This window comes from Callithrix jacchus, chromosome 3, assembly GCF_049354715.1.
Source record: "Callithrix jacchus isolate 240 chromosome 3, calJac240_pri, whole genome shotgun sequence".
Taxonomy (NCBI): domain Eukaryota; kingdom Metazoa; phylum Chordata; class Mammalia; order Primates; family Cebidae; genus Callithrix; species Callithrix jacchus.
In genome coordinates, this window is record NC_133504.1 from 8,665,397 (window position 1) to 8,692,478 (window position 27,082).

General features: G+C 39.9%; 1 protein-coding gene across 38 annotated transcripts in view; it reads right to left on the bottom strand.

Annotated features, from left to right (window-relative positions):
- Positions 1 to 27,082, bottom strand: part of TENM3 (teneurin transmembrane protein 3) — a 651,969-nt gene that overhangs the window by 80,259 nt on the left and 544,628 nt on the right. For 12 of the 38 annotated variants that reach the window (XM_078366200.1, XM_078366198.1, XM_078366196.1 and 9 more), the window contains 2 exons: positions 10,785 to 10,811; positions 8,135 to 8,281 (listed from right to left, as the gene is read on the bottom strand). In XM_078366200.1, the coding sequence (XP_078222326.1) occupies positions 8,135 to 8,281; positions 10,785 to 10,811 (174 nt within the window). Of the gene's footprint in view, positions 1 to 8,134; positions 8,282 to 9,190; positions 9,212 to 10,784; positions 10,812 to 27,082 lie in introns of all 38 variants that reach the window. The other 26 variants (XM_078366209.1, XM_078366208.1, XM_078366207.1 and 23 more) reach the window with 3 other exon arrangements.

Sequence of the window (27,082 nt, forward strand, 5' to 3'; positions counted from 1 at the left end):
TCCATCCCTACTGTCGTATCCCCAGAGCTTTGCATACTTGCTGGCGCCAAGTAGGCATTTAATACATTTGCTAAATGAAGGAAAAAATGAATTAAGTTCCTAAAGACTGTGAATTCTAAACAGGTCAAAAAATGTCTTGGAAGCACATGAGAGATGCCCTCTGTTTTTTTTTCTTTCATGCTTTCTCTACCCTCAGACACTATGCTAATCCTTGAATTCCTATTTCTTTTTTACTCCAATAGGTACTTGAAAATGTTCCTAATTGAATATTAAGAAATCCACAGAATTAAAAAAAGTATTAGAAGAAATTATATAAAATCCTATGTGCAATTCTATGTCTAATCTCAGAAAGGCTCTACTTAGGAAGACACACAGCCCAGAGGTCACGAGTTAAAAGCTAAACCCCAGAAAAATTTATTTCATGTCAACCGAAAATGTCTGCATGCACCATAAATTACAAAGTTAAAAGATAAGTGAAAACCTGGGATAAAATATTTGTAACGCACCTACCAAAGAATAAGTGGAATATAGAAAGAGCCCTAAGAGTTAAAAAGAAAATATCAAGCAACTCAATAGAAAAAAAAGAAGGGAAATAAATAAGCTAAAAAAAAATGTGAAGATCATTAATCTAACTAGTAATAAGGAAAATGTAAATTAAAGTGATAAAAATGGGATCATTTTCATTCATTAGACAAAATTGATATTTTTTTGTTGAACACGTTTGTTTCCTGACAATGATTACATATAGACTGTAAACACCCTCAAGCTGATGAAGTGTACAGTGGTGAAACCTACTTGCAAGGCAATCCAGCAGAAGCTATCAAAATTAAAAATTAAAATATCTTTTGAACCAGCAACTTCACCTCTAAATATCCATCCTATTTGACATTTACACAAAGATGTATATGCAGATACATACACACACAAATTTGCTACAGATCTGTCTCTATACTGACAGCAAAAAAATGAGAATCAATTAAATTATTATCAGCGTAGCAGTAGTGAAATTAAATAGTATGCCACATTTCTGTTGTACAGAGTGAGATGGGCCTGTATGCGTGGGCATTCAAAGAACTCTAAGATATTGTCGTTGGAAGAATCAAATTTAGAACAGTATTTAAGTTTAAACACAGGAATGTGCATATGAATTCAGTGAGGGAGAAGCAGAAAGATGCCCACCGAGTGACAGATGGTGGCTAACTCTTCTGACAGTGAGAGTGCAGTATCTGTGTACCACAACTACCAATAATAGCCCTTGCCTTAATGCAGGGGTTCTTAACCTGGAGAGACATGTAGCCTGGAGGCCCATTTCTAAGGAGGTGCCATGTAATGCCCATGTCTACACTCTTAAGCTTCAGGTGGCAGCTGATGGGCATGGGTATAAAAGAGAAGAGAGACTTTTAGGCCAGGTATGGTGGCTCATGCCTGTAATCCCAGCACTTCGGCAGGCCAAGGCAGGTGGATCACCCGAGGTCGGGAGTTCAAGACCAGCCTGCCCTATGTGGTAAAACCCTGTCTTTACTAAAGAAACGCAAATTAGATGGTCATGGTGGTGAGCGCCTGTAATTCCAGCTACTTGGAGCTGAGGCAGGAGAACTGCTTGAACCTAGGAGGTGGAGGTTGCAGTGAGCTGAGACTGCACCACTGCACTCCAGCCTGGGCAACAAGAGCGAGACTTTGTCTCAAAAAAAAACGGTGGGGGGACTTTCACTGCCAACCTATGTGGCTCTGATTTTCCTCTTCTTCTAAAACACATTAAAATGCAGTGGTTAACCCTTTTGTTCCTTGAGTCGCAGGAAGTACTGAAGTCCTTTGCTTTGAAGGGCACAAGCTGGGTATCTTTCCCTAGAATGGGATTCACTATCCTCTAAAAATTCTGTGGATAGCAAAGGGTTCAGAGTAACCTGAATCCCCTCCCTACTCTAGGTAGGATACAGCAGAGTTTTTCAAACTAATAATAATTTCCCCTCAAACCGGCAACTACCTGATACTACAGTGTAACTCTCTAAGACTCTGAGCACCACGCTATGTCTGATAGTATCTGAATTCGTTCTGGGAAATACTTGTGACCTCTTGTAATTCTTTTTTTTTTTTAACTCTCCCTCCCCCACTTCCTTTCCAGTGCTGTTTCCTGTCATTTCATTATTTTTAAATCTGTTTTTAGAGAACACAACAGTCCCATCATGCTGCTAGATATTTAAAAATTCTATTTTCAAACATTTCCTTATTTTCATTTAGTAATCTACAAATATAGACCTCTCCATTCGTTATGCTCATTCTGATGTTTGTATTAAAATTTCATCCATTTGTTTTCACTCCTCTTTTCTACTGATAGCACATTCCTATGTCTTCTTGCAGGGTTTTCTGTATTTTTGTTTTGTTTTTTTGGTGAGACAGGGTCTCGCTCTTTTACCCAGGCTGGAATGCAGTGACGCAATCATGGTTCACTGCAGCCTTGACCTCCCCAGGCTCAGGTGATCCTCCAACCTCAACCTCCTGAGTAGCTGGGACTAGAGGTGTGTGCCACCACAACCGGCTGGTTTTTATATTTTTTTGTAGAGATGAGACCTTGCTTCGTTGACCAGGCTGATCTCAAACTCCTGGGCTCAAGTAATCCACCCAGCTCAGCCTCCGTAAATGGTAGGATTGCAGGTATGAGCCACTGCAAGCAGCTTTCTTGCAGTTTGAATTGTATTTTTGCTTCTTTTGCTTCTTTATCTAATAATTTATTTGCTACCATTTCTATCTTTCTTATTTTTGAATAACCTCAGTTGGCTTGTGCTTTCTTCTCAACTGTAATCAGCCCCTAAAGACTTGAAAAAATTGCCTGTTTTAGGTACATCTTCCTGATATACCCCCACCAAAGTAATAATCGTAAGCAACAAAAGGTAAGATGTATTATTCTTTGCAGGAGTTATGCTTTGTTATTTCACCATTCTTGCACAAACTTTAGTATGAATCTTTTAAAGTCATTCTTGTGCTCTCAACCAGCCAGCCTCCAGGACAGGGCTTGAGTCTCATGCCTCAGGTATCCACAGGGGAGTTGGCCACTGAAGGACCAGAAAGGAATGCAAGGTCTCAAAGGAAACTGACTAGATTTCCCTCTGGAGAAGGTGGGAGGAGCATGCTAATGCATTTTGGAGAAATCATCTTGTTAAAAGTATCTTACGTTTCCATACAGATAGAATTATCTCTGGTAAGCTATTGCCTTTTGGTGCTTGCCTAGTGAGACCATCATTTGGGGAGCTGTTTAAAGCCTAGCAACCCCTCGCTGAATGAGAGTCTTCCCAGCAGGCTAAATAAGAGCAATGATGCTCTTTAAAGTATATGGGGAGAATTAGAGAGCTACCTCGCCAATCTTGGGCACAGAAAGCACATCAGAGGTTCAGCACCGATATTCTTGTCATGCCAAAAGGCTATACTTTGGCAGGGAGGGAGGAGACAAGAGAGAAGAAGACTCCTTCTGAAAGTGACAGTCCCTGAGCATATGAACTAATTACTGCAGTGCATGGTCTGGCTGTACTAAAGCGGAATGGAGAGCTGTTCTTATTCCTACAGTTCTCTGTTTTTCTGCCTGCCCAATATCCAGGCCCCTTTCTTCTGGTGACAGCACTGCAGTTTTCCATAAGGCAGGTGACCTACTTCAGACCAATGAAAAAGAGGCTCAGGCCCAGGCCCAGGCCCAGGCCTCATATAACCATGAAGAAAAGTGTCGTCTTTGTGGTGGGGTTGTTATGAAGTGATATGTAAACTCAGAGCTGGCGGTGGCCTTTCTGGGGGAAGAGATGGCCTCGTAATGATTCTAGCGTAGAAGGAAGCAGTTAACAGAGGAATACGCCCAAGTTTCTGGCGTCAACATTTGACACCTGGGTGCAACTATGTCTGAATTTTTCAGTTATATAAGCTAATAATTTTATTTTTACATGTAATAATGTTTGAGTTGAACTTCTCACATTGTAACCAGGGCCTTTCCAGGAAGGAATGGTTGAGTTAAACCTTCAGAAAAGAAACGGTTTTCCTGTTGAGGCAGAGTGGAAGTCTGAGGTAGGGGTCACCATGAGACAGGGCAGACTTCAGTGCAGATGGCTGGTGAAAAGAGCTGGGCGCGGTGGCTCACGCCTGTAATCCCAGCACTTTGGGAGTCCGAGGCTGGCAGAACACCTGGGGTTAGGAGTTCAAGACCAGCCTGGCCAACATGGTGAAACCCTGTCTCTACTAAAAATACAAAAATTAGCCGGGCATGGGGGCGGGCACCTGTAATCTCAGCTACTCGGGAGGCTGATGCTGGGGAATGGCTTGAACGCAGGAGGTACAGGTTGCAGTGAGTGGAGATCGCATCATTGCACTCAAGCCTGGGCAACAAGAGCGATACTCCATCTCAAAAAAAAAAAAAAAAAAAAAAAAGAAAAGAGGTACTAAAGACTGTGGTGAACAGTCGCTGAAACCCCACACCAGATCCCACATCTTTCAGGAGCAGGCAGCTCCCATCTCTTCACCGTTCTATCTCTGGTCTTAGCAACTTCATGGTCAGAGTGTTTTGGGATATGAGCAGCGAATGGCTCAATTTAGAGGATTATTGTCTTTGTCAGTAAAGCTGGAGTTGAAGAAGACATATTTATAAGCCATGTGTAGGTACCGGTGATCACTTGCTCTAAAAGTTTTCTCAACTAGGATAGGACAGCAACTAGTTGCTCCTAAAGTGTCTGCATGCCCCAACTGGAGATGTTACCCACAGTTATCCGGCCCAGTGGGCACCGTTTCTGACTGCCACTGTGTGATGTGATTTACAATCCAGCAATCCCCTGCTTGCCTTTGTCAAAATGGTCTGCTCCAAAAGCCTCTATTTAGTACCTGGAGCAGGATTTGAGAAGCAGATGAGGGGGACACTTTGTTGATTCCACAGAGAGTGGAGATCTTTGTCGGGGGCCTTATTATGGGTAACAGATTTCCCTTAGCTCTGAAAAGCTACAGACAGCTGTTTGAACCTTAGAGAAACAAGCACCTAATGGAAAGCAGCACAGGTGTTAAAAGGTTGGCTAAAGATAAGTTGCCCTGTCTATATTCTTAGCAGTACATTCTTCCTATTCCTCATAAAGAATTTCCTTCTAAAGCTTCTTTTCAGAAATAAAGGGGAATGGACATACATAAAGGCAAGGAGGGACACCTATTTAGTGAGATTCAGATGTTTAAAATCTTTAGCCTTCAGCAGCGGTGATGGGGCAAGCTGGACTGGCTGAAGAAAAACAAATTTTTCGGGGGAAGAAAGACGCCTGGCTCAGGAAGATATTTTAAGATCTCCCTACATGATGGATGTCTTTTCTAAAATTTTTTGATGCTTCTTTTTTAATTCTGGGAATGGTATGCAACTTCCTTTGCTCTTCTACTAAGACTGTCTTTTCTACACAATTGCTCAACTGTAGTAGCTATTTACTGGAAGTGTTCGATTTCTGACGAGGGCCACCTTGGGCTCTCCACCCTCTCCTCCTCCTCAGTTACTTAATAAGCGAAATCAAGTCACTTAGCTACTCCCTGGATAAGTAACCATTTTGATACTAAACTTACTTAGACAGCGAATCTGTAACGCTACAGTCAGTCACCATATATCCTAGAATTTCAGTACAATACAATCCGGTCTAGTGCGAAATCAGAACTTGATTTGTAGTTCTTAAACATTCTGCTCGCCTGTCTTCATATAACTGACATCCTTCTTTGCCATCTTATGTGTCCTGATTTGGGGTCTGGTGTGAAAAATACTGTCTTTATACATGTAGCTTATGCTTAAGTTCAAAGAACCTTCTGGCTTAGGTTATAAAGCGTCCAGGTTATAATCTCAGGGCATAAGAAGGCTGCCACTGAGATTCCTTCTTAGAAGATGAGCGGAAATTAGGTTCGGGGCAGGAATACAAATTATGTGAGATAAGCAGAGAATCCACAGGAGGTCTTCTATCAGCTCAGATTTCCCCTCAGAGGGGGAAACCTGGAGATAGCACAGTTTCATGCTAATAAGAATAAACAAAGGGGAATGAGGCCAATTCACAGTTGATAAATTTTGAGGAAAACGAAAAACCTCTTTAGCTGATAACAATACTAAAGAGTTGATTAGCCCCTAAATTACTCGGCAGTGTCTCTGCAGACAGGGTCCTGCAGCTCGCTTCCCTCTGAGAGAGTCTGTAACCTCCTCAATGCAATCTCCTCTTAGAAGACAAAATCTGAAATCTATGATCAAGGAGAAAGAGATGCTCTCCTTCCTCCCTAGGTAATAGCAGCAATGGAGTAGGGGGTTCTTTGGGGGCAAGTAACGAAGAGAGGTGCCATCTGTGCTGTGGTTTTGAGAGGATTAGTGCTGCCATGTCTATAAAGCACACAGTTAAGAGGAGTCGGGGCAACGAGGTATTATGAAGTGGGAGAAGGTGTGAAGGCTAAGGTCTGCCTAAATCTGTCAGGAGTGAAAGGAAAGGCTTTTGCTCAGAATTTGTGGCTCAAGTTTCTTGGCAGTCCAAGTTAAAACAGAACAGTGAACAGTTTGCTAGAAACTAAAGGGGAGAATCGCAGCGCCTTGTCAGAAGGATAAGGCACAAATAACACTGGCTTTAAGAATCAGGCCGGGCGCGGTGGCTCACGCCTGTAATCCCAGCACTGTGGGAGGCCGAGGCGGGTGGATCACGACGTCAAGATATTGAGACGATCCTGGTCGACATGGTGAAACCCCGTCTCTACTAAAAATACAAAAAATTAGCTGGGCATGGTGGCGAGTGCCTGTAATCCCAGCTACTCAGGAGGCTGAGACAGGAGAATTGCCTGAACCCAGGAGGCGGAGGTTGCGGTGAGCCGAGATCGCCCCATTGCACTCCAGCCTGGGTAACAAGAGCGAAACTCCGTCTCAAAAAAAAAAAAAAAAAAAAAAAAAAAGAATGACTACGGGCCCAGGCGTGTGTGCGTCTTTGTGTTCATGTGTGTGTTGGGGTGGAAGGGAGGTTGAGGGGTTGGTTCTGGTCACTCTGTTTCCTTGAGAATAGTAGTTTAGGCCCCCTATAGGTACAGTCAGGTGAAGGCTATTCGGTCTTCTTGACGACCTATGAAGTTTGCTTAGTGAAGATGAGCACTTTCGAAAGCAAAAGGAAAATGGGATATTCCTAGCTGCTACTTAGAGCAGGCTCTGTGCCAGGCATATGCTACATACTTCGCATGCATTTTCTCACTTAATCCTTTCAAATACTTTTTTAATTCCTATTTCATAGATGCGAGAGTTGCGGTTAAAACAGATTAAAAATTTTGTGTGAGGTTACATAATTACTACGTGGTTCAGTGAAATCTGTGTGCTCCAAAACCTGCACTCAAACCAATGCTTTACTGTCTGTGTGTCCAGCTTCGAAAGAGCAGGGAGAATGGCTGGGGCTGGTGGAGCGCTGGAGAAACACAACCTAACCCGCAGGGCAAGTGTCCACAGAGGCCTGGATAGGGGCGGCCCCCCTCCTACAAACAGCGCTGAAGGTATGTCGAAACTGAGCAGTTGTCAAGGCCAACTGTTCCATCACTGGAGAGGTCACCACCAACTCTCACTCTACTCTCTGAAATTCAAAGACAGTACATGGAGGCTGAGCTCAATGGGAAAAATTATTATTCTTACCAAGGGCTTCAACTGGGTGGAATCTCACCATCTTTTTAACCGAGTGTAAAGTTAAGAATAAAAAGTCAGCAGAGTACAGCTTCCAAGGGACTGTTCTCTGGGAATGTTTTATTTTTTTCTACCCATGCCTTTCAACAGAAGAGCCTGGAAAATGCTTTGCATCTTTTGGAATGTTAGTTATTAAAATACCACTTTGGGGCTCCCAATTCACAGAGCCCCACACACGGTGGTTGAGGAGAAGAGTCACCTGGGGATTAGGAAAAGGAGCTGAGAACAATGGACATTATGTAGTAGCTTGCTTACCTTACTTTCTCCCTGATGATAATAATCTTGCATTTGTTTCAAGAAAAATAGAGAGCAAAATCATTCTATCAGCACTCATACATTTTTCAATCAATCGAATCTATTCGGGATCGGGTTTTTTTGGCAACAGGTATCTATGTACTCACTGTCACGTATAAACCTGTGCTCTGGCACAGACTCGTGTTCATGCTCCGCATTTCTTACCTCCTTCGTTGTCCTTGCTATCTGTGCAGAGCGTCTCCATGGCTACATCACACCCCGCTCCTCTCCACCCAGGCTGGCACACACAATGCCAGCCATTTTGGTCCAGGGTACATCTTCCATTGCTGTTGCACAGACCAGGACAACCCTCTGTCGAGACAAAGAAGGAAAACACCAGTAATTTGAGTATTGAGTTTCTGCACCTAAAATCAACAGATAAGGGACACTTAGTGGGAACAGGCCTTTATAAACAGCACAAATACTGTAATTGCACATGGATAGAAACAGCAACGGTATCTACGGAATCTAATTCTCATCCAAGTGGCATCTTTGATTGGCCTGACCCTTGAGACACCACTTACCTGCGCAGGACAGAAATATATGCAACGATCCACTAAGTAGCTGCAGGCCAGACAAAATTAACTTAAATGTCTTCCCTTTAGCAAAGCAACAAGGTATACTGTATGGTGTGAAAAAGCATTTCAACAAAGTAATTTCAGATTCCCTGGTCTAGATTCATAATCTGTTTTAAACATTACTGGTCTTTTATTAGGACATGCCTTCTTCAAGCACCTTGTTGCTTAAAAAAAAAATTCCCTCAAAATCCAAAAGCATGAAAGTGGGTATGAGGATATGAATGATGTTAAAAAGAGAACATTAATTTTATCTGGCCTCAGAGTTGCCGTATATTCATGTGAAATTACAGTGCATTAAATAATTGCACAAAGTATAGGCCAATATTAATGACTATACTTTATGCCAAGAGTACATTCCTTGTCACAGAATAAGCAAAGCCCGGGAAATAGTGAAGCAGCTTAGCATCTATTCTAACAAACATTAGGATTCAGGCTGCATACGGATGGGACAGGACCGACAGGATTTCCAACTCAATGTAATAGCTGTGCATATTGGATTGCTTAGGACGGACAAAATGAATTACCGTAAGGACCACAATAAAACATTGATAGACTGAACAAAAACACGGTAGTGACGTGCTTCAAGACAGATAGCGAAGAGTGATATTTTGTGACAATCTCCCTAAGGCTTTTATGCTGTTACCTTTATATCCTATCTTGTCTGCTTTTATGGGCAAGGAGGGAAAATTTGGGAAACAATTAAAATAATTTAATATATCAAAAATCTATAATTGTTTCAGTCTAACATGACATTTTAAAAAGACAATTTTTGCCACTTCCTACTGATGATATCTGGCATGCAGCCAACATGATCTGTTTATGAGGATGACACTTAGGTAGATTCTGGTGTCCTTGTTTATGAGTGTGATATGACGCTGACAGAAGCAGGAAGAGAAACGCCCTAAAATTCTAAGACAAACTGGCTATTCATTAGATCTCTGTGGACAGAGCTATTTATGATTTGGTAGAAAACATATTAATAAAAATACTTGCTACAGCAATTGGGGTTTTACAGCTTCTTATCATTTGAATGCTGCTCCTGTTTGAGTGACAAAATTTAAGGGAAAGATCTGTTTTTAAAGATGTTTATTTTAAGTCTGTGTTAGAAGAATTATTCATATATTGGTTTCCCCTCCTCCACTGTGAAACTTGAAAAGAAAACATTGCAAAGAGACACTCTGTCTCTTAAGATTAGAATTAACAGAAAAAAAGGCTATTTTGACAGTCTCTTGTGGAAGAGTATAATGAAATTACACTTATGGATACCATCAGGTCAGGAAGAGATTAATTTTGCTGCTTCTTTTCATTCAGACAATTACCGTCTGTATTTATGGATTATTCAATAGATAAAAGGTGAATCTTCCTTATGTATTTTTTTTTTTTGTGTGTGTGTTTAATGAAAACAAAAGATTGAATTGCCCTGCTGACAAGGAGGTGCAGCAGCTGACTGTCTGCACGTGAGAGTTGGCATATGAAAGCCTGGATATTGCCATGAATATTTTCATATTCTAATGAAAAGCACAAACAAGGAATAGAAAGTAGGTAATCTGAGGAGAAAGGGAAAGGGAATTTTCTCTTCTGAAAAAACTTTTTCCATCTATTTCTATGATAACTGAAGACGGGAGAATCTGCTGTTTTCTGCTGAACAAGGTTATCAGTTATTTTTTTTTAAATAGAATGCACTGTACTTTATAGCTTTTAAAAAATAACAAAACATAAATTATGATATCACATATATTTTGAAACATTCAGAAAAAGCCAAAGAAGTTTCCATATGAAATCAATGAGATTTCTCTCAACATGTTAACCAGAATCTTCTTTAGATTGACAGTTTCTTATTCTGTGATAAGAGTATTTGTGTTTCTTTAGTTTAGAATTTAAAGCTCATTAAGCTGAACTGCCAACAATGAAGAGCTTAAAGCGGAAAAAAAAAAGGAAAAGAAAAGAAAAACCCAAAAACCAAAAAACAGCAAATGTACCATTATCTTCAGTTTCTGGTTCTAGAGAAAACTAATGCTTTTACATAGGAATGAAATCTGTGATAACCCAAAATTATAAAAATGAGACACAGACATTTAAGTCTCAATACTTTAAATCCAAGGCATTTTACATAATTTAAGTCTGATGTATAATTTACAAAAATATGCATGGAAAACAGTCCATTGTCAAACCTACTGATACACGATTATATATAGATATATATGTAGATATGTCAACAAAGAGCGAGTATACAGTACCTTTAACTATCTTATCCAAATAGTGAGCTTGGGAAATTAAAAAGGAAAAAAGAACAGACAGACATTTCAGAAGTGTCACATGGGACAAGAAAATTTTCAGAATTTACATGCAAAATGAGTAGCTGCAGCTGACATAAGACTACCATCACATGACAGAGATGTACTTCATATCTCCTAAAAATGCAGGATATTCACGTTTTTAGCAAATGGAGTCATGGTTCCAGGAAATACTCAGCATTTTCAACCAGCTGAACTAACATTACTTTTCACAGATTATTTGGAATGCGCTCCACTCTCATCATTTTCAACATTCTCCTTTATAATAACTGAGCAGAACAAATTGCATCAATTCTTTATTCTTAAAGAACTTTGGAAATTTATAACTATGAGATCTACAAATAATGAAACTTTAAAAGTTAATAAATAAGCAAAAAGAAGAAAGAAACTGAGACTCTTAAGCAAATGTAATATATTGACGTTATATTTGGAAAAAGCTCATGTAAGTTCTATAGAAAATGATTACCCAGTATCTCCTGACTGCAAGCCAGATAGAGAATGATGTAGCAGATAAACAGTCCATTAGGAAACAGGGACTATTCTAAGATCCTGTTTATCTTCAAAAACCTACTGGAATAGGCTCTTTTTCTCACAAAAGGTGTATAGGAACAGTTAGGACTAAGACTGAATCTTTTTCTGTACCTGCACCCGCCCCGTCCACTTGTTTCATGAGGCTACAATTAGGCTATACCTTTCCCCTTGAACTAAGACGCAAATGCCTCCCTCAATGTAGAGACCTAACATATTCTTAAGAAGCCTCAAATCTCCTTGCTGGGTCAAAATTCATACATCTTTAATGATCTAAAATTGCTTTTCAAAGATGCTTATGCTGATTGTTTTTCACTATGACATACACAAGTGGCAGCAGAACTCCTAACAGATTGATTGAATCTGTAACTTTCAGCTGGGCCGCTCAGGTGTGATGGTTCTGTCATGTGTGTAAACAAAACTGTATACAGTTTTGACACATCTGTCCTGTGTATATAAAAGGATTCTTCACTTTGCCACAGGATTCTATTAGAGGCTTTGAATTGCATTTAAAAATAAGCATGTTTACAGCTAATTAATAATATGATGCAAGAAAAATTAAGGTGAAGAAGACAGGTGTTAGGTACTGCTCTGAATTACAATAATAAAAATAATTTACCTTTTAAACATTAAAATAAAAACGATTTCATAACATTCATATAATTTCTTTATAATTCCTTCTATATGCTATATACTTCATATGCTATATAAACTAGCAGAGCCCTACAACAACTCAATTGATGATTTAGACATAAAGAAATACCATCAAAACTTCTGGAGTTTCTGATTCTCATAGGGTAGTATTTCCACGGCAATTCCTGGTTTACAAAAATTAGTAACGCTGATCACAGTTAAGAGTAAGCCTTTTGCTTTTACATTAGGTCTGCACAACCAAAATAAAGAACACAACTTAATTCTGATCTGGATTCGCAGTTTTAAGAATGGACAAAATTATTTCTAATTAGCCAATCAGATTATTTTTGCAAACAGAATCAATTATGCAAAACAGTAGATTGATTTACAGGTAAAGGTAGGTCTTTGGGTCACCAGAACATCAGAAGTAGAACTCTAAGTAAAAAATATATTTAAAATATATAGCAGGTCAACATTCACATCATACTTTAAATATGTGCAACACTTAACGCAAGATTTGCAAAAAGCTAAAAACCAACTATAAGGGAAATAATAGAGAATTGTGAAGCTGAGAGCTTAAAACTAAGAGAGAAAGGGGGGAAAACAAGGAATATTTTGGTATGAAAGAATACAATTTCTGATAATACCACAAAAGCCTAGTTCTAAATAACGAAGAAGTTAAAAGGAGATGTCAATGTATGAGGTTCAAATAATTATTAAAAGTAATAATTGCAGCAATGTAAACATTATATCAATTACAACAGGAAATAATAAAAAACGCAGACATGTTGTAAGAAGCCATTAGAAATAATAATCATAAAATAACAGTATATTAAAAATTAATATACCTAACAATTGCTGAAATGCATATTAGGTTGCAAAAAATCACTTTGAAAACTTCTGACACTGAAGAAAAGTCATTCCTATTTGATCTACTAAGAAGTTTAAATTTGTTTTATAGAATAAAATTCTTTTTATTTTATTATTATTTTTTTTGAGACGGAGTTTCGCTCATTACCCAGGCTGGAGTGCAATGGCGCGACCTCAGCTCACCGCGATCTCCGCCTCCTGGGTTCAGGCAATGCTCCTGCCTCAGCCTCCTGAGTAGCTGGGATTACAGGCATGCGCCACCATGCCCAGCTAATTTTTTGTATTTTTAGTAGAGATGGGGTTTCACCATGTTGACCGGGATGGTCTCGATCTCTTGACCTCGTGATCCACCTGCCTCGGCCTCCCAAAGTGCTGGGATTACAGGCGTGAGCCACTGCGCCTGGCCCAGAATAAGATTCCTATAAAAATGGGTGCTAGACATAAAATGGGGACCATTAAAAAACTGTTTTCTGGGGCTGGGTTCAGTGGCTCATGCCTGTGATCCCAGCACTTTGGCAGGCTGAGGCAGGAGGATCACTTGAGGTCAGGAGTTCAAGAGCAGCCTGGCCAACATGGTGAAACCCCATCTCTACTAAAAAGACAAAAATTAGCCAGGTATGGTGGCATGTGCCTGTAGTCCTAGCTACTTGGGAGGCTGGAGGCTGAGGCAGGAGAATGGCTTGAACCTGGGAGGCAGAGGTTGCAGTGAGCTGAGATTGTGCCACTGCACTCCAGCCTGGGTGACAAAGTAAGACTCTGTCACACACACACACAAAAAAAAATACCCAAAAAACAAACAAAAAACTGTTTTCTAGTAAAATGTTGCAGTCCTAAAATACTTTCTCTGGAGTTTCAATAATTTATCTTGGAAGAAGACCCACGCGGGACACACAGTATGCGTAGTATCAGATTTCCTGTGAGACGGCAAAAGCCTTAATCGTTTTTGGGTCTTAGGTCTTTGAGTAAACTGGTAAAAGTGTTGGGTTCTCGTCCCAGAAAAATTCACATATGCTCACAAACACAAAATGCTGCCTATGACTCAGGGACACATATGAGGCACTCTGCTCCCAGCCTTGCTCATCGAAGGTGATAAGAAAGGCTTCCTTTGTGCCAAGTACTGTTCTAAGTGCTTATATGATTCTCTTATTTCATCTTGATCACAACCCTATGATGTAATAACAGTTAAGACAGTAAATACAGATGAAGAAACAGAGGAGAAGAGAGATTAACTTGTGCAAGGTAAAACGTTGGCACCTAGGCTGGCTCCAGAGCTTGCTCTAAACCACTCTGCCACAATGCCGTCTCTTGGAGATTTGGGGGGAAAATTTTTTTTTTCCTAGAAAAAACTGATGAAAGGTCAGAAGTGCTATGCAATTCCTGACCCAACACGAATGTAACAGACACTTCATTCTCCAAAGCCACCAGGCAGTTCCACCTTCTTCCACATGGATTTCATAGGAAAGTACAAGGCAGATCTATAGGTCTACTTTAAATGCCAAGGCTAATTCTTGGCCTTAACTGTCTGTCTTTCAGAACACATTCAGATACACAACCATCCCTGGAACACAACAAATGAAGTAACTATTCAGGTTTCAAGCCTATGGCCTGGAGGTCCTCGGTCCACTTGTTGGTGTGGACAGGCAAAGACTCATGGGAGTTTTAAATGTGAAAGAAAACTAGCTCACTGAAAATATTTTTATTATGGAATCAGTCCATAAATTTTTAATATCAACAAAGCAAATGATTACTCCTGTATTCTTTTCACACATCCCCCCTCTAGGTGTTTCTTTTAAAGAAGAATTCCTTCTTTTTATACAGCCCCTAATTACATTTCCCCCTTTGTATTTTGGGGAAGATGAGTGGAGGAGGACACAAGAGAATTTGCTCTTGTCTGCTCCCCTTAGCGATGGACCTGGACTCTCAGGCCTCTGAGAATGAGCCTTATTTATACAAAGTACTGTTGTACGTTTCATTCCTCCCACGTAGATGAGGAAGGAGTAGCATCATTTTGGAATTCTGTCTTCATGCTGTTGTCTCATCTGCTTATCTATTGAAATTCTGGGCACCCCTCCATTTCTTCTGTTATCTTTTTCTTCCTTTTTCCTCCCCCTACCCCAACACTTCTCTTGGAAGCACACCAGAGTACATGTAATGGGAAAAGAGGACAATAAAGAACTAGCTGTGATGCCTTCACTTCTACTAACAGAAGCCATGAAAATTCAAGACTTTAATGAGCTTTCTAGGCATAGGCGACTTAATGTGTACACTGTCCCCATGAGAAACGTAAACTCTTGGCCATGCAAATCACTGCATTCCCATTGTCTGGCTCATAACACAGTCTTTTGTTTTTGTTTTCTTTTTTGATACAGGGTCTCACTGTGTCACCCAGGCTGGAGAGCACTGGCACAATCACAGCTTGGTTCAATGCAGCCTCAACTTCCCGGGCTTGGGTGATCCACCCACCTCAGCCTCCCAAGTAGCTGGGACTACAGGTGCTCCCCAACCACACCCAGATAAGTTTTGTATTTTTTGTAGAGACGGGGTTTCACCATGTTGCCCAGGATGGTTTTGAACTCTTGACCTAAGGATGATCTGTCCGCACTGGTCTCCCAGCGTGCTGGGATTACAGGCATGAGTCACTGTGCCACTATGCCGAACCACAGCAGAGTCTTAATATCTACTATAGAAAATGATCAAATGTATTTTTGATGGCCTTAGTATGTCTTCCATGTGTTTGTAGCTTTTGAATAAATTTTATAAGTAATACAGAGACTATCTTTTGAGAAACAAGCAAGAGTGGGCAAAACCTCATTTACAACATCCGCCCCATCTTTGCTCATTTGTTCCTCTCCCCTTACCCCATGGGTTCTAGCTATGGACAGTAGTATTCACAATAACTACCATTTATGAAAAGTGCTTGATGTGAATTAACTGGTTTAATTTTCATCACCTTGTGGGGTAACAGGTACCATTACTATCTTTCCTTACTTCACAAACGAGGAAACTGAGGCACAAGAAATTAGCTAACATTCCTAAGATCGAACTGCCAGCATTGGCAAAGACAAAGTTCCAACCAGGTAGTCTGACACCAAAACCCATATTCGAAATAAATGTTACTGTTACAACTCAGAAGAACCAGAACTGTGTACCTGTGTAAGGTGGACTAGAAGCATCATCCGTTTATAGATTGGTCAAGAAATTTACATGAATAAAAAAATCGGACTAAACAACGTGGAAATCCTTAGTCCCAACACTGACAGTTAAGGAAATAAGATTAAAACTCAAATGAATTTAAACTATTTATCTGATGATACAGCTTCATAAATGAGAGCACCTTATATAAACTAAGGAAACCTTGAATGCTGCCATCTGTTCTAAAAATCCCAAGTTTGGAAAACCAGTGGACATGACAGTAGAACTACGGATAAAACCAGGAAAAATAAAAACAATAAGTTTGAAAACAACAGAAACCAAAAAACCCCAGGACAGAGGCAGTTGAGTGGATGTACAAATGCTGGTCAGGAAATACCTGCTGAGTAGTCGTTCCCAAGAAGGCTGCCCATTTAAAAATGAGGTCTGAGGAGTATGTGTGCCTGTTTGACTGAGACACAGAACAAGATTAATTCAGAGTTTGCTTTCCTTTTACCACCAGGCTGACTCTCATACACACAGAGAAGCAACCAAGGCAAAGCAAGCTGGTTACACAGACGTCAGGTAGCTCACAAGGGAAGGTCAAGCCGGTTTCACTGTGTATAAGCAGTTGCTGACGTGTACGGCTATGAGCTACTCACGTTGTTTCTGTTGTCAACAATGCCCTTCGGTGGGAGCATATTAAATAATACAGAACATTTGCACAGGGTTACTGGCTTGAATCCTGGGTACAGCACAGACATCAGATGTGTACATCATAAAATACAGACATATTCTTCACTATGGCTGTTACTGTGAAGTCCTTGGCGTAGAGGGCAGATTTTTAATTAGCACTGTGCATTTCATAACACTTCAGAAGAGGGACTTAAAAAATGATTCACATTAGTATCTCATTAAAGTTCTAAGTAGGTATCGCTCTTAGATTAGTCAAGTACCAATTCCTGTAGGAAGACAGAAAAGCTACAGTTTGAAAATAAGCATGTATTAAATCCATTTATTCCAATCAGCAACTGTTTAAATCAGTGTGCAAGCTGCATACCCATTGATTTGATGTTGCTTAATTGGTACTCATTGCGCTGTTTTATTACTGATTACTATATCATTACCATATAATAAAGGATTATGACAGTGATGTAATTTTTTTTTAAATTAAAAAAATTTTTTTTTATTTTGAGACGGAGTTTCACGCTTGTTACCCAGGCTGGAGTGCAATGGCGCGATCTCGGCTCACCGCAACCTCCGCCTCCTGGATTCAGGCAATTCTCCTGCCTCAGCCTCCCGAGTAGCTGGGATTACAGTCACGTGCCACCACGCCCAGCTAATTTTTTGTATTTTTAGTAGAGACGGGGTTTCACCATGTTGACCAGGATGGTATCGATCTCTCGACCTCGTGATCCACCCACCTCGGCCTCCCAAAGTGCTGGGATTACAGGCTTCAGCCACTGCACCCGGCCAACAGTGATGTAATTTTAAACACCATAAAACTATTATATATTCTTAAGAATTTACTCATGACTCCTTAAAATATGTTCTCTTTTGCCACAGAATTATCAGATTATGGGCAAATATCAAAAATATTCTTTCCTATTTGAGAAAGTCAATTAATTTGTGTTTTACCAATTAGTGAGGTGGTATCAGAAAAAGAGAAAGTGTGCACACACACACACGTGTGGTTGAAAGGCATCCACTCCCCTACAATTGGCAATACATTTTAAAAAATTTGCTTCAAATAAATTGTCTTTGAAAGTTTGCATATTTTATTCTTTTTACAGTTTCAAAACTTGGTGTAAAAGTTATCTGAATAAATACACTCCTTCTTAGATGCACCTACACAAGCAAAATATCATACGTCAATTTGGAACAGTATTTATGCCAAGGCATTCCAAATGAATGAAATAAGACTTTTCCTGATTTAAGTCAGCCCAGAAAAATCCAGATCCTATGGAAAAGGTGCTTTGAGATAAATCAAATTTATGAAGTCAGCACTGCTGAAAGAGTTTCATCATAAGCTGTAGAGCTGTATAGAGACGACTGGTAGAAAAGAATTTGGTATTTTCCTCCAATTTAGGATTTCATGCCTTACCATGGACTACATAAACATAATGGAAGTAACAACGGAACACTCAAGGTGCAGATGGCAGACTCACTGATGCAAGGATGTGCACAGACTATGCAAAGAGATGCCTTGTGTGGTGTATGATGTGTGAGTTTTGTGGTAGCCTTTGCATGTGGCATGATTTCATCCCCTGAACCACAAACACACATATGTTAGTAATACATCTCCTTCAGTTTTTACTCCTTGTGTGAGTTTATTGAATGACATAAGCAATAAATACATTTTAGGATTTCCTAGATTAAAAAAAACACATATATTTTAGTACTCCGATTTGATAACGAAACTAGTCAGAGACAGTTTTTAACACTAGTAAATAAAAATTACAGGCCAGGCACGGTGGCTCACGCCTGTAATCCCAACACTTCAGGAGGCCAAGATGGGTGGATCACGAGATCAGGAGATAGAGACCATCCTGGACATGGTGAAACCCCAGGTCTACTAAAATACAAAAAAACTATTGGGGTAGTGGTATGTGTCCGCAGTCCCAGCTACTTTCAGGAGGCTACCTCAGCTTTCAGGAGGCTATTCTCAGCTACGAGTTCACGCCTGTAGTCTGCAACTCTCAAGAGGCTACAGCTGCTCATGAGGCTGAGGCAGGGACATCACTGGAATCCAGGAGGCAGAGACTGCAGTGAGATGAGGTTGTGCCACTGCACTCCAGCCTGGGCAACAGAGTCAGACTCGATCTTAAAAAAAAAAAAATTATAATACAATTTCTTATACTAGGTGAATATTTGGCTATTTAAGATTTTGGAAAAATGAAGTTGGTTACAACAATTATTACAGTGTTGTATAGTGTTAACAAATCCAATCACAGGAAACCACAAAAATGTTCTGCAGATTTTCAATGGCTATAATTTTTTGTCTATAATTTCTGCTTTTGTTGATTCACAAAATATAATATTCAAGAATTTTTTTTTTTGAGACAGAGTCTTGCTCTGTTGCCCAGGCTTAGAGTGCAGTGGCGTGACCTCAGCTAAGAAAAATTTATAGAATAAAACTTGTAAGTAGCATAATGGGCCTTTCTCATGTCAGTTTGCTTGACCATATCTGGAAAACAATAAACAAAGCTGAACAATCCTTTTAACTTACCTAGGATACATTATATTTTATGAGACTATTAGACAAATGCCTGTTTTCCTGTATTTGTAGGTGAGAGTATGCAAAGCTGTTTACCACTTGTATTATGGGTACTATAGTTTTCTCAGCTGTTTCTCATGAGCTGATGCTGGTGACACAAATAATCTATCCACTTTCTATGAGGGTTTTCCATTGGCCAATGTCTACCTCCAGCCCGCTAATTTCCAATGACAGAAAAACGGGACATTCATTTAAATTTTGAAGATGTGCAGAGTGCTCAACCGTTCACAATATTCCGAAATCCTTCACAGGACAAACTGATTTTCCTCAAACGATTTTTCGTTATCTTTTATTTTGGCACACCAGTTCTGTTATCAGCTACAATTTAAATTTTTCTGTTTAAGAAATGTGGTACTGGGCCGGGTGCGGTGGCTCACGCCTGTAATCCCAGCACTTTGGGAAGTCGAGGCGGGTGGATCATGAGGTCAACAGATCGAGACCATCCTGGTCAACATGGTGAAACCCCGTCTCTACTAAAAATACAAAAAATTAGCTGGGCACGGTGGTGCGTGCCTGTAATCCCAGCTACTCAGGAGGCTGAGGCAGGAGAATTGCCTGAACCCAGGAGGCAGAGGTTGCAGTGAGCTGAGATCGCACCATTGCACTCCAGCCTGGGTAACAAGAGCGAAACTCTGTCTCAAAAAAAAAAAAAAAAATGTGGTACTTTAGGAAGACATCTCTGCCATTATCATTTCTGCATCTGTTTCTTTAAGAACTCAATCTTTTGTGACAGGGACATAGATATTAATTTATTTTCATCACATAAAAATTAATTTCCATCTATTCTACTATATACATACACATCAGAACAACTAAGAAATAATTCAGAGGCAGCATAGTCTATCTAGTGCTTAAGAGCACGGGCCTGGAAATTGCTCATATGCATCTGGAGTCCCATTTTGTTGCTTACTAGCTGTGGGTCCACAGAAAAGTTACATAACCTTTCGGAGCCTCAGTTTCTTTAATGGAGATTTTATTAGCTTCCACCTGAGAATTAAATAAGATAATTAATGTAGAACAGTGTGCACTGTGCGTCGGCACACAATAAACAAAAATATTAAGTATTATTAATTCATCTTATTAATAGAAATAGTTTAAAAAGCACAAACTCATGAGACAACTGGTTTTTAAACGAATCTGAAGAAAGGAAAAAGTCTGACTTTGAGCAAAGAAATGTGGGATTGGCAATGATTTGTTTTCATAAAGCCTCAGGGTCCATTCTGCCCCAGAGCAGCAAGATAAGCCCCTCATTCTCTGCCTCCCCAAGCTGTCCTCCTTTTGCTGAGGACATTTTTCATATGAACTGGCTTATTCCCAGAGTAGGGACAGCTCCACTTTGGGGCAGGAAGTTTTCTTCTTCCATCTCTGCTGGTTAGATGCACAGTTCCTGGTCAACATGGAGTTGGGCTTTTTGGAATAAAGAACAAACACATCACAACTTGCCCTTATATATTTTGTGCTCCCTCATTAGTAATTTTATTTGAGCAAGATAAATCAATATTTTCTCAAAAAGTGTAGATACCCACACAAACATTCATACAGTCCACTCACAAATTCAGAAATACAAGTCATTTTACAGTAACTATTTGGAAACTAAGACATTTCAATATCACACTTCACATGCATATCCCTTTTCTTACATGGTGCGTTTGCTAAAGACTTTTCATTATGAAATGGACTGAGCAGACAGGATGTCTATTACTAACTTTTCATAGCAGAATGGTGTGAGTTTGGATGTCACCATTCTTTAAGAGGAGGAAGCCCACCCTTGGCTGCGACAAGCCTTTCCAGCAGCTGTGGGTGGCACACAAACGTAGTCACAAGTGCATATCTAGACTTCTACTATCTTCCCTGGTCACAAGTCAGAGGATAACGCTTCTAGGGGCAGGAGAGAGTTAGAGTAGGTGAAATAACCATACAGATAGTTTCCGATTTGCCTTATGGTGATTTTTTTTTCTTATCTATACCAATATATTGCAGTGGATTACTCATATACATAATAATTACTACTGGGGACTTATCTTAAAAGTCAAGAGTTGGACTTTACAAGAAAAACATTATTTCACAGCTTATTGTTCATGTGGGGACTAATTAGTGAATACCATATATCATTAATTCACAATTAGATCGCTTATGTTTAACCACATGCTTTCTATGGACACATATATATAAATATTAATTTTGGACAGAATGGTAATCATTCAGCACCATAACAATTAAGCAGCTGTAACCTGTCTCCTGCGCTAAGAGATAGAGCTGCTGGCGAGCTCCACAAGCAGATGGTCTTACCCACCCATGCTTAAAGTTAAAGACATTTTTAAAAAGAGGTGTTGACAAATCAGAACAACTAGGCATAGTTTTAATGCAAATCGGTCGATTTGCAATGTAGATTACTCTAAAAACTAATTTAGTATATAGGAAAAAATAAGCTCTGTTGTTAAAGGGAGACATTATATCAAATTTAGATATAGTAGATTCCCCACCAACATAATTATTTACTAATTTCATTCAACCGACAGAGTTTAATGGAAAGGCAGCTGGCAAAGTATTCAAATTTATGGACCTCCTTTGACTGCTCCTTAATTTATCCAAGGCACATGCCTGTTAAATCCCAGAAATGATAGTCATATCTCAGACAGCTGGTTTCCAGCTTCATTCAAGAGGCACTCAAAAAAGAGAGGGTCACTGAACTTATCATGAAGAGCCACAGAAAAAAACTGGCTTGAGTCATGCCACAACCTGTGAATATGTTAAATATGGAGGCTGTGGGAAGGCCACGCCTCTGTAAGGGCCGACACCATAGCCAAACTTGCACTTTAAAATAGGGAGGTGGAAAAGGAACCGTTTGAAGATGAAAAGAGGCTGTTTTCAACTTGTCATATTCAAGAAATGGCAAAGATAAATTCTGCCACTGAAAGGATACCAATATACCATGTGGGAAGGGATATTCGTACTTCCTAAAATTGTGGGCTTAATTTTTTTTACTCTTACATTAAACTGAATGAAAAGTCGCAACTTTTTAGGTACTCCATTAGGTAATAAGGATCTCAGCATACAAGGAAAATTACCTCAAATCCTCATAAACACCTCACTAGCTGCCTTTCACTCTCCAGTTACCTGGATTACTTTTGGGAAAAATCCTCATAATCTGGCACTGGAGGTAATCTTTCTCTTCCTTGCTGATATCGTGAAATAGCTGACAACATATTATTTTGTACCTGGTTTCACTCTAAATGCCTTGGATCTAAACTTTTCAATAAAAGGTTTCTGATGAACTTGGCAAGGAGAAGGTGCAGTTTCCATCTTCATTTCTGGTTAAATTGTATATCCAGTCAATTGAGCTTTAAAACCTCCGATATACTAGGTTTTGGTGGTAATTAAGATCTTAGATGGTTTAATGAGGTGTTCCAAATGGAAAAAAAATACTCTAGTTTATTACTAAAGGAACCAAATGTCAGGTTTCTAATGAAACAGTGTAGTACAAATTTGACATATAACTTACTTGGCTTTTATTCAGATAACATGTCTCTCCATACATTTTTAAAAAAAACAACTTGAATTGGCTTAAGATGAGACATGTGGTTTAAGAAAGAAAAATGGAAACCATAGGCATGAATATATTCGCATTTTTAAATGTCTGGCCTGGCATATAACTGTAATTAAAATTAATGGATTCAAAAATTTCCTTGAGATCATAATTATAATTTATAAGTTGTTTCCCTGAGACACAGAGCCGCTACACAGTAAACTCTTTTGAGACTTGAAAGAACGAGTTAGCAAACCACTAAGTTCATAGTGGGATACAAACATGAGGTACTAGAATGAAAGAAGACCGGGTTTGCCAAGCCTAAGAAAACAGGCAGACTTCAGTTACATCAACCTTAACACAGAACAACGCAAATCCTCAACCTTTTCTCATGTATTGCTCCCAGTTGAGAAAAATCACAACAGGCTTTAACTTTCCATTCTTTCTGGAAAAGCTGCTTCTAATGCCAGTCGGCCCTGAAGGAGAAAGCTTCTTTTAGCAGGACTCAAGGTGGACCACAGGGCGTAGACTGGAAAGAAATTCCTGCGCAAGTGAACTCCACAGCACAGAACTCATTTACTACGTGACCCTAAATAAGTATGTGAAGAGTAAGGGAGGCATATTTCTTTTAAAGAACTCTAAATTCTCATCCCCATAAGCTATGTGCACATCATTTCAGTGGAAAACGTATGTTAAATCCAGATGTGTTCACCCACAAGGCAATTATTTACTTTCAGAATTGAGTTTCAGAAGGCCTAAAAAATGCTCCTTTTCTAATGTATGGAAAAACACATTTAACATTTCCCAAAACAACACACCTGTCCTAGAAATTTACCTCTCAGTAGCACCAGCACCGCCATCTGACAGGAAACCACACAGCTTTAGTTGATGACTGTGACGCTGCCTCTCTTCTTTGTGAGGGTAAGTTATGGCATGAAGGACAGGGTGGAGAAAAAGGGAACTCAAGGCCTGATGCCAACAGTGAGAGCTATTTATCCCTACACTTACTCCCATTCTTGGGGACAGAAACCAAGGCCTTGGGAAATTATTCAGTGGAAAATGAATCATCAACATGATTGGAGAACATGTATCCACATGGCCCTCGGGACTATGACTTTTACTGACAGTTACACAGCAAGTCTGGTACAGAAGAAGGTGAAGAGTCTCATCCACTTTTTTGAGGATGTAATCTGTAATCTGAGTCGAGGATGTAATTCTAATGGGCCTTTTGGGGACATTGTATGATTTACACAGGAAGGAGAAGGAGAGAAGGAAGGAGGCATACTATAAGGTTAAACCGGCAACACACTTCACAAGAAGTTGGTAGAAGAGTCTAAGTTAGTAACACCTTTGAGGCCTCATAGTATACAGATTGTCACAGTAGAAATTGATTTGATAAAACCTTGGCATGTAGTATGTAAGACTAAACTATTATAGAAGCACAGAGTCAACCTTACTAAGGTTTCATATTTAGACCACGACATTTGATTTTGCTGGGTGATTACTCTCTCACTCAACAGGCTGTGGAACAGAGTGAAAGACTCATTTGGCTTAAAGCGCAGAGCTGCCATTGCTCTCAACGCTGGCTGCAGGTAAGCAGAACCCAAGGCTCCCTGCCCTTTGTTGATGAAACTGGTATATGTAAAGAAAAGCAAATACGAAAGAATGAACTGAAGGATAAACTGCAGCAACAAAATGGATTACAACCTCAAATAAACACAAAATATTAAAACAGGAGAGAACGCCGACAACCAACCAAACAAAATGGGGCCTCCATCTTTTAGAAAGGTCAGAGAAACTAGGTTCGCGTTTGCAGAAAAAAGTTTAAGTGAAGTCTTCTTTTAAAATTTACGAGTCTGAGAGGATTACAGAGGCTAAAGTACTGCAGATAAAACTGTTAACTGAATAAACTCAAACAGTAATGAAATCCCCAACAGATACTGTTATCTCAATGGAAGAAACAGACACCTAAATCAGCCCGGTTCTCAGCACATGGATGATACACTCCTGAGCTCTGCAGGGGGCTCTCCACGGCTCTCTCAGGGATCTCTGTCCATCAAATTTCTTATTACTGAGAATCTCTGGGACTCGTGGAGCGGGAGAGTCCTCAAGAAGTTCTCGTTCTGCGTGCTCCGCAGAAGGTTTTTCAGCTTGTTAATTTAGGAGAATTTACCCTAGCTTTTCACTGCCAATCACGTCAGTTTAGAAAACTCTCCCCCTCAACTCCGCGCCTGCTGCCTCCTTGGTGACCCACTCTCCACTGTGAATGACAGATCACGAGGCATCTATGTCCAGACTATTCATGTGTCAGGAAGTAGAGGGGATTAGTTCTCCTTGTATCCAGCGTGCACTCCTGTTTTTCTGGAGAAATTAGCCGAGGCTAATTCCTCTGCCTAGAGACAAGATTTAGCAGGGAGGAATTAGTCACAGTCAGTTTGTTATGAATTTCAGTCCAAAGACTAGCAACAACAACAAGAAGAAACATCTCTAGGGTGTTTACTTTGTGCCAGGCACTGTGCTAAGTGCTTTCCCATGTGACCTAACTCATTCAATACTCTCAGGACCTTTACAAGGTAGTTATTTTCATTCCCACTTTAGAGATGAGAAAACTGAGGCACAAGGGGCTTAAGTAATTTCCCAAGATCATACACATATGCAGGGACAGAGCTGGAATCAGGGTGGAAATCCAGGGTTTGTGAGTCTAAATCTTACATAATTTGGGAGGCCATCTTTCAGAAAAAGAATATGAAAATATAAATATGAAATTAGGTATAAAAGTATTTAGAATGAGAAAAACCACAACAAAACATTTTTCAGTTAATACCACAGATACCAGAAAAGCCATATATATTTTTTATTAAGTGCTTATCATGTCTCTAATGAGCATTTTTCCTGTATTTTTGGGCTATATTTACTCTTTACCTCTTTATATGACTATGACTTTTATAATATTTTCTAAAGAGAGAATAGAGAGGTAATTCAGTCTCTATTCTATGTGATAGTCTAATATACTTTTCATTATTGAAAAACTATCAGCCAGATGTGATGGCTCACACCTGTAATTCTAGCACTTTGGGAGGCTGAGGTGGGCAGATCATGAGGTCACGAGATCAAGACCATCCTGGCCAACATGGTGAAACCCTGTCTCTACTAACAATACAAAAAGTTAGCTGGGTGAGGCAGTGTGCACCTGTAGTCCCAGCTACTTGGGAGGCTGAGGCAGAAGAATTGCTTGAACCCAAGAGGCAGAGACTGCAGTGAGCCAAGATTGCACCACCGCACTCCAGCCTGGGTAACAGAGACAGACTCCGTCTCAAAAAAAAAAAAAGAAAAACTATGAACGGTAGTTCATTTGGCTTCAAAATTTGTTATTGGTACTGTCACGTAAATTTGTGCCATTATGGTCCAGTTTGGAGAGACTTTTTTCTATTGTGTAATAAACTGACCTTAAATATGCTCTCAGTTGTTAATACTCATTAACTATTTTGTTGCGATGTCGCACAGTAGAATATTTTGAGATTTATGCTAACTTTGCCAATGTCCGTATTTCATGTGACATAAACAAGAAGTCTTTTTCTGGTGCACTCATGTGACTCAGCGATACACTGGGATGTGTAACACATGTGATTTCACACACTGTTGAACTCGGTATGGACGTGTGCCCTACAAATACAGGAATTCTGATAAATTATTTAAAAAAGAAATATTCATCTAAAAGAAAAAGTTATGGCATGTTTATAATTGCATAAATTCCATTATCAAGTACACACCTGGTAGAAGAAAACTTCTGTTTTGATTAGGCATTTTAGGTATTTGATGACAAGAGGAATTTTCCAGACTAGCTTCTGTTTCCATACATTTCAAGTCTTATTTCTTCTCTAATACCTATTTGCTTCTGGTGCAGAGTTCCACAGGACAAAGTCATATCTCCATCTAATTAACCCCTGTACTTTCATGTCACCGAGTCAGCAGAGGGTAGGAAAATTCCTATTGTGGCTAGCAATAACAACCACACATAGAAGTGACTTCAGGCAGGGCACGGTGGCTCACGCCTGTAATCCCAGCACTTTGGGAGGCGGAGGCGGGTGGATCACAAGGTCAAGAGATTGAAACCATCCTGGCCAACATGGTGAAACCCCACCTCTACTAAAAATACAAAACTTAGCCGGGTGTGGTGGCACGCGCTTGTAGTCCCAGCTACTTGGGAGGCTGAGGCAGGAGAATCACTTGAACTCAGGAGGCAGAAGTCGCAGTGATCTGAGATGGCACCACTATACC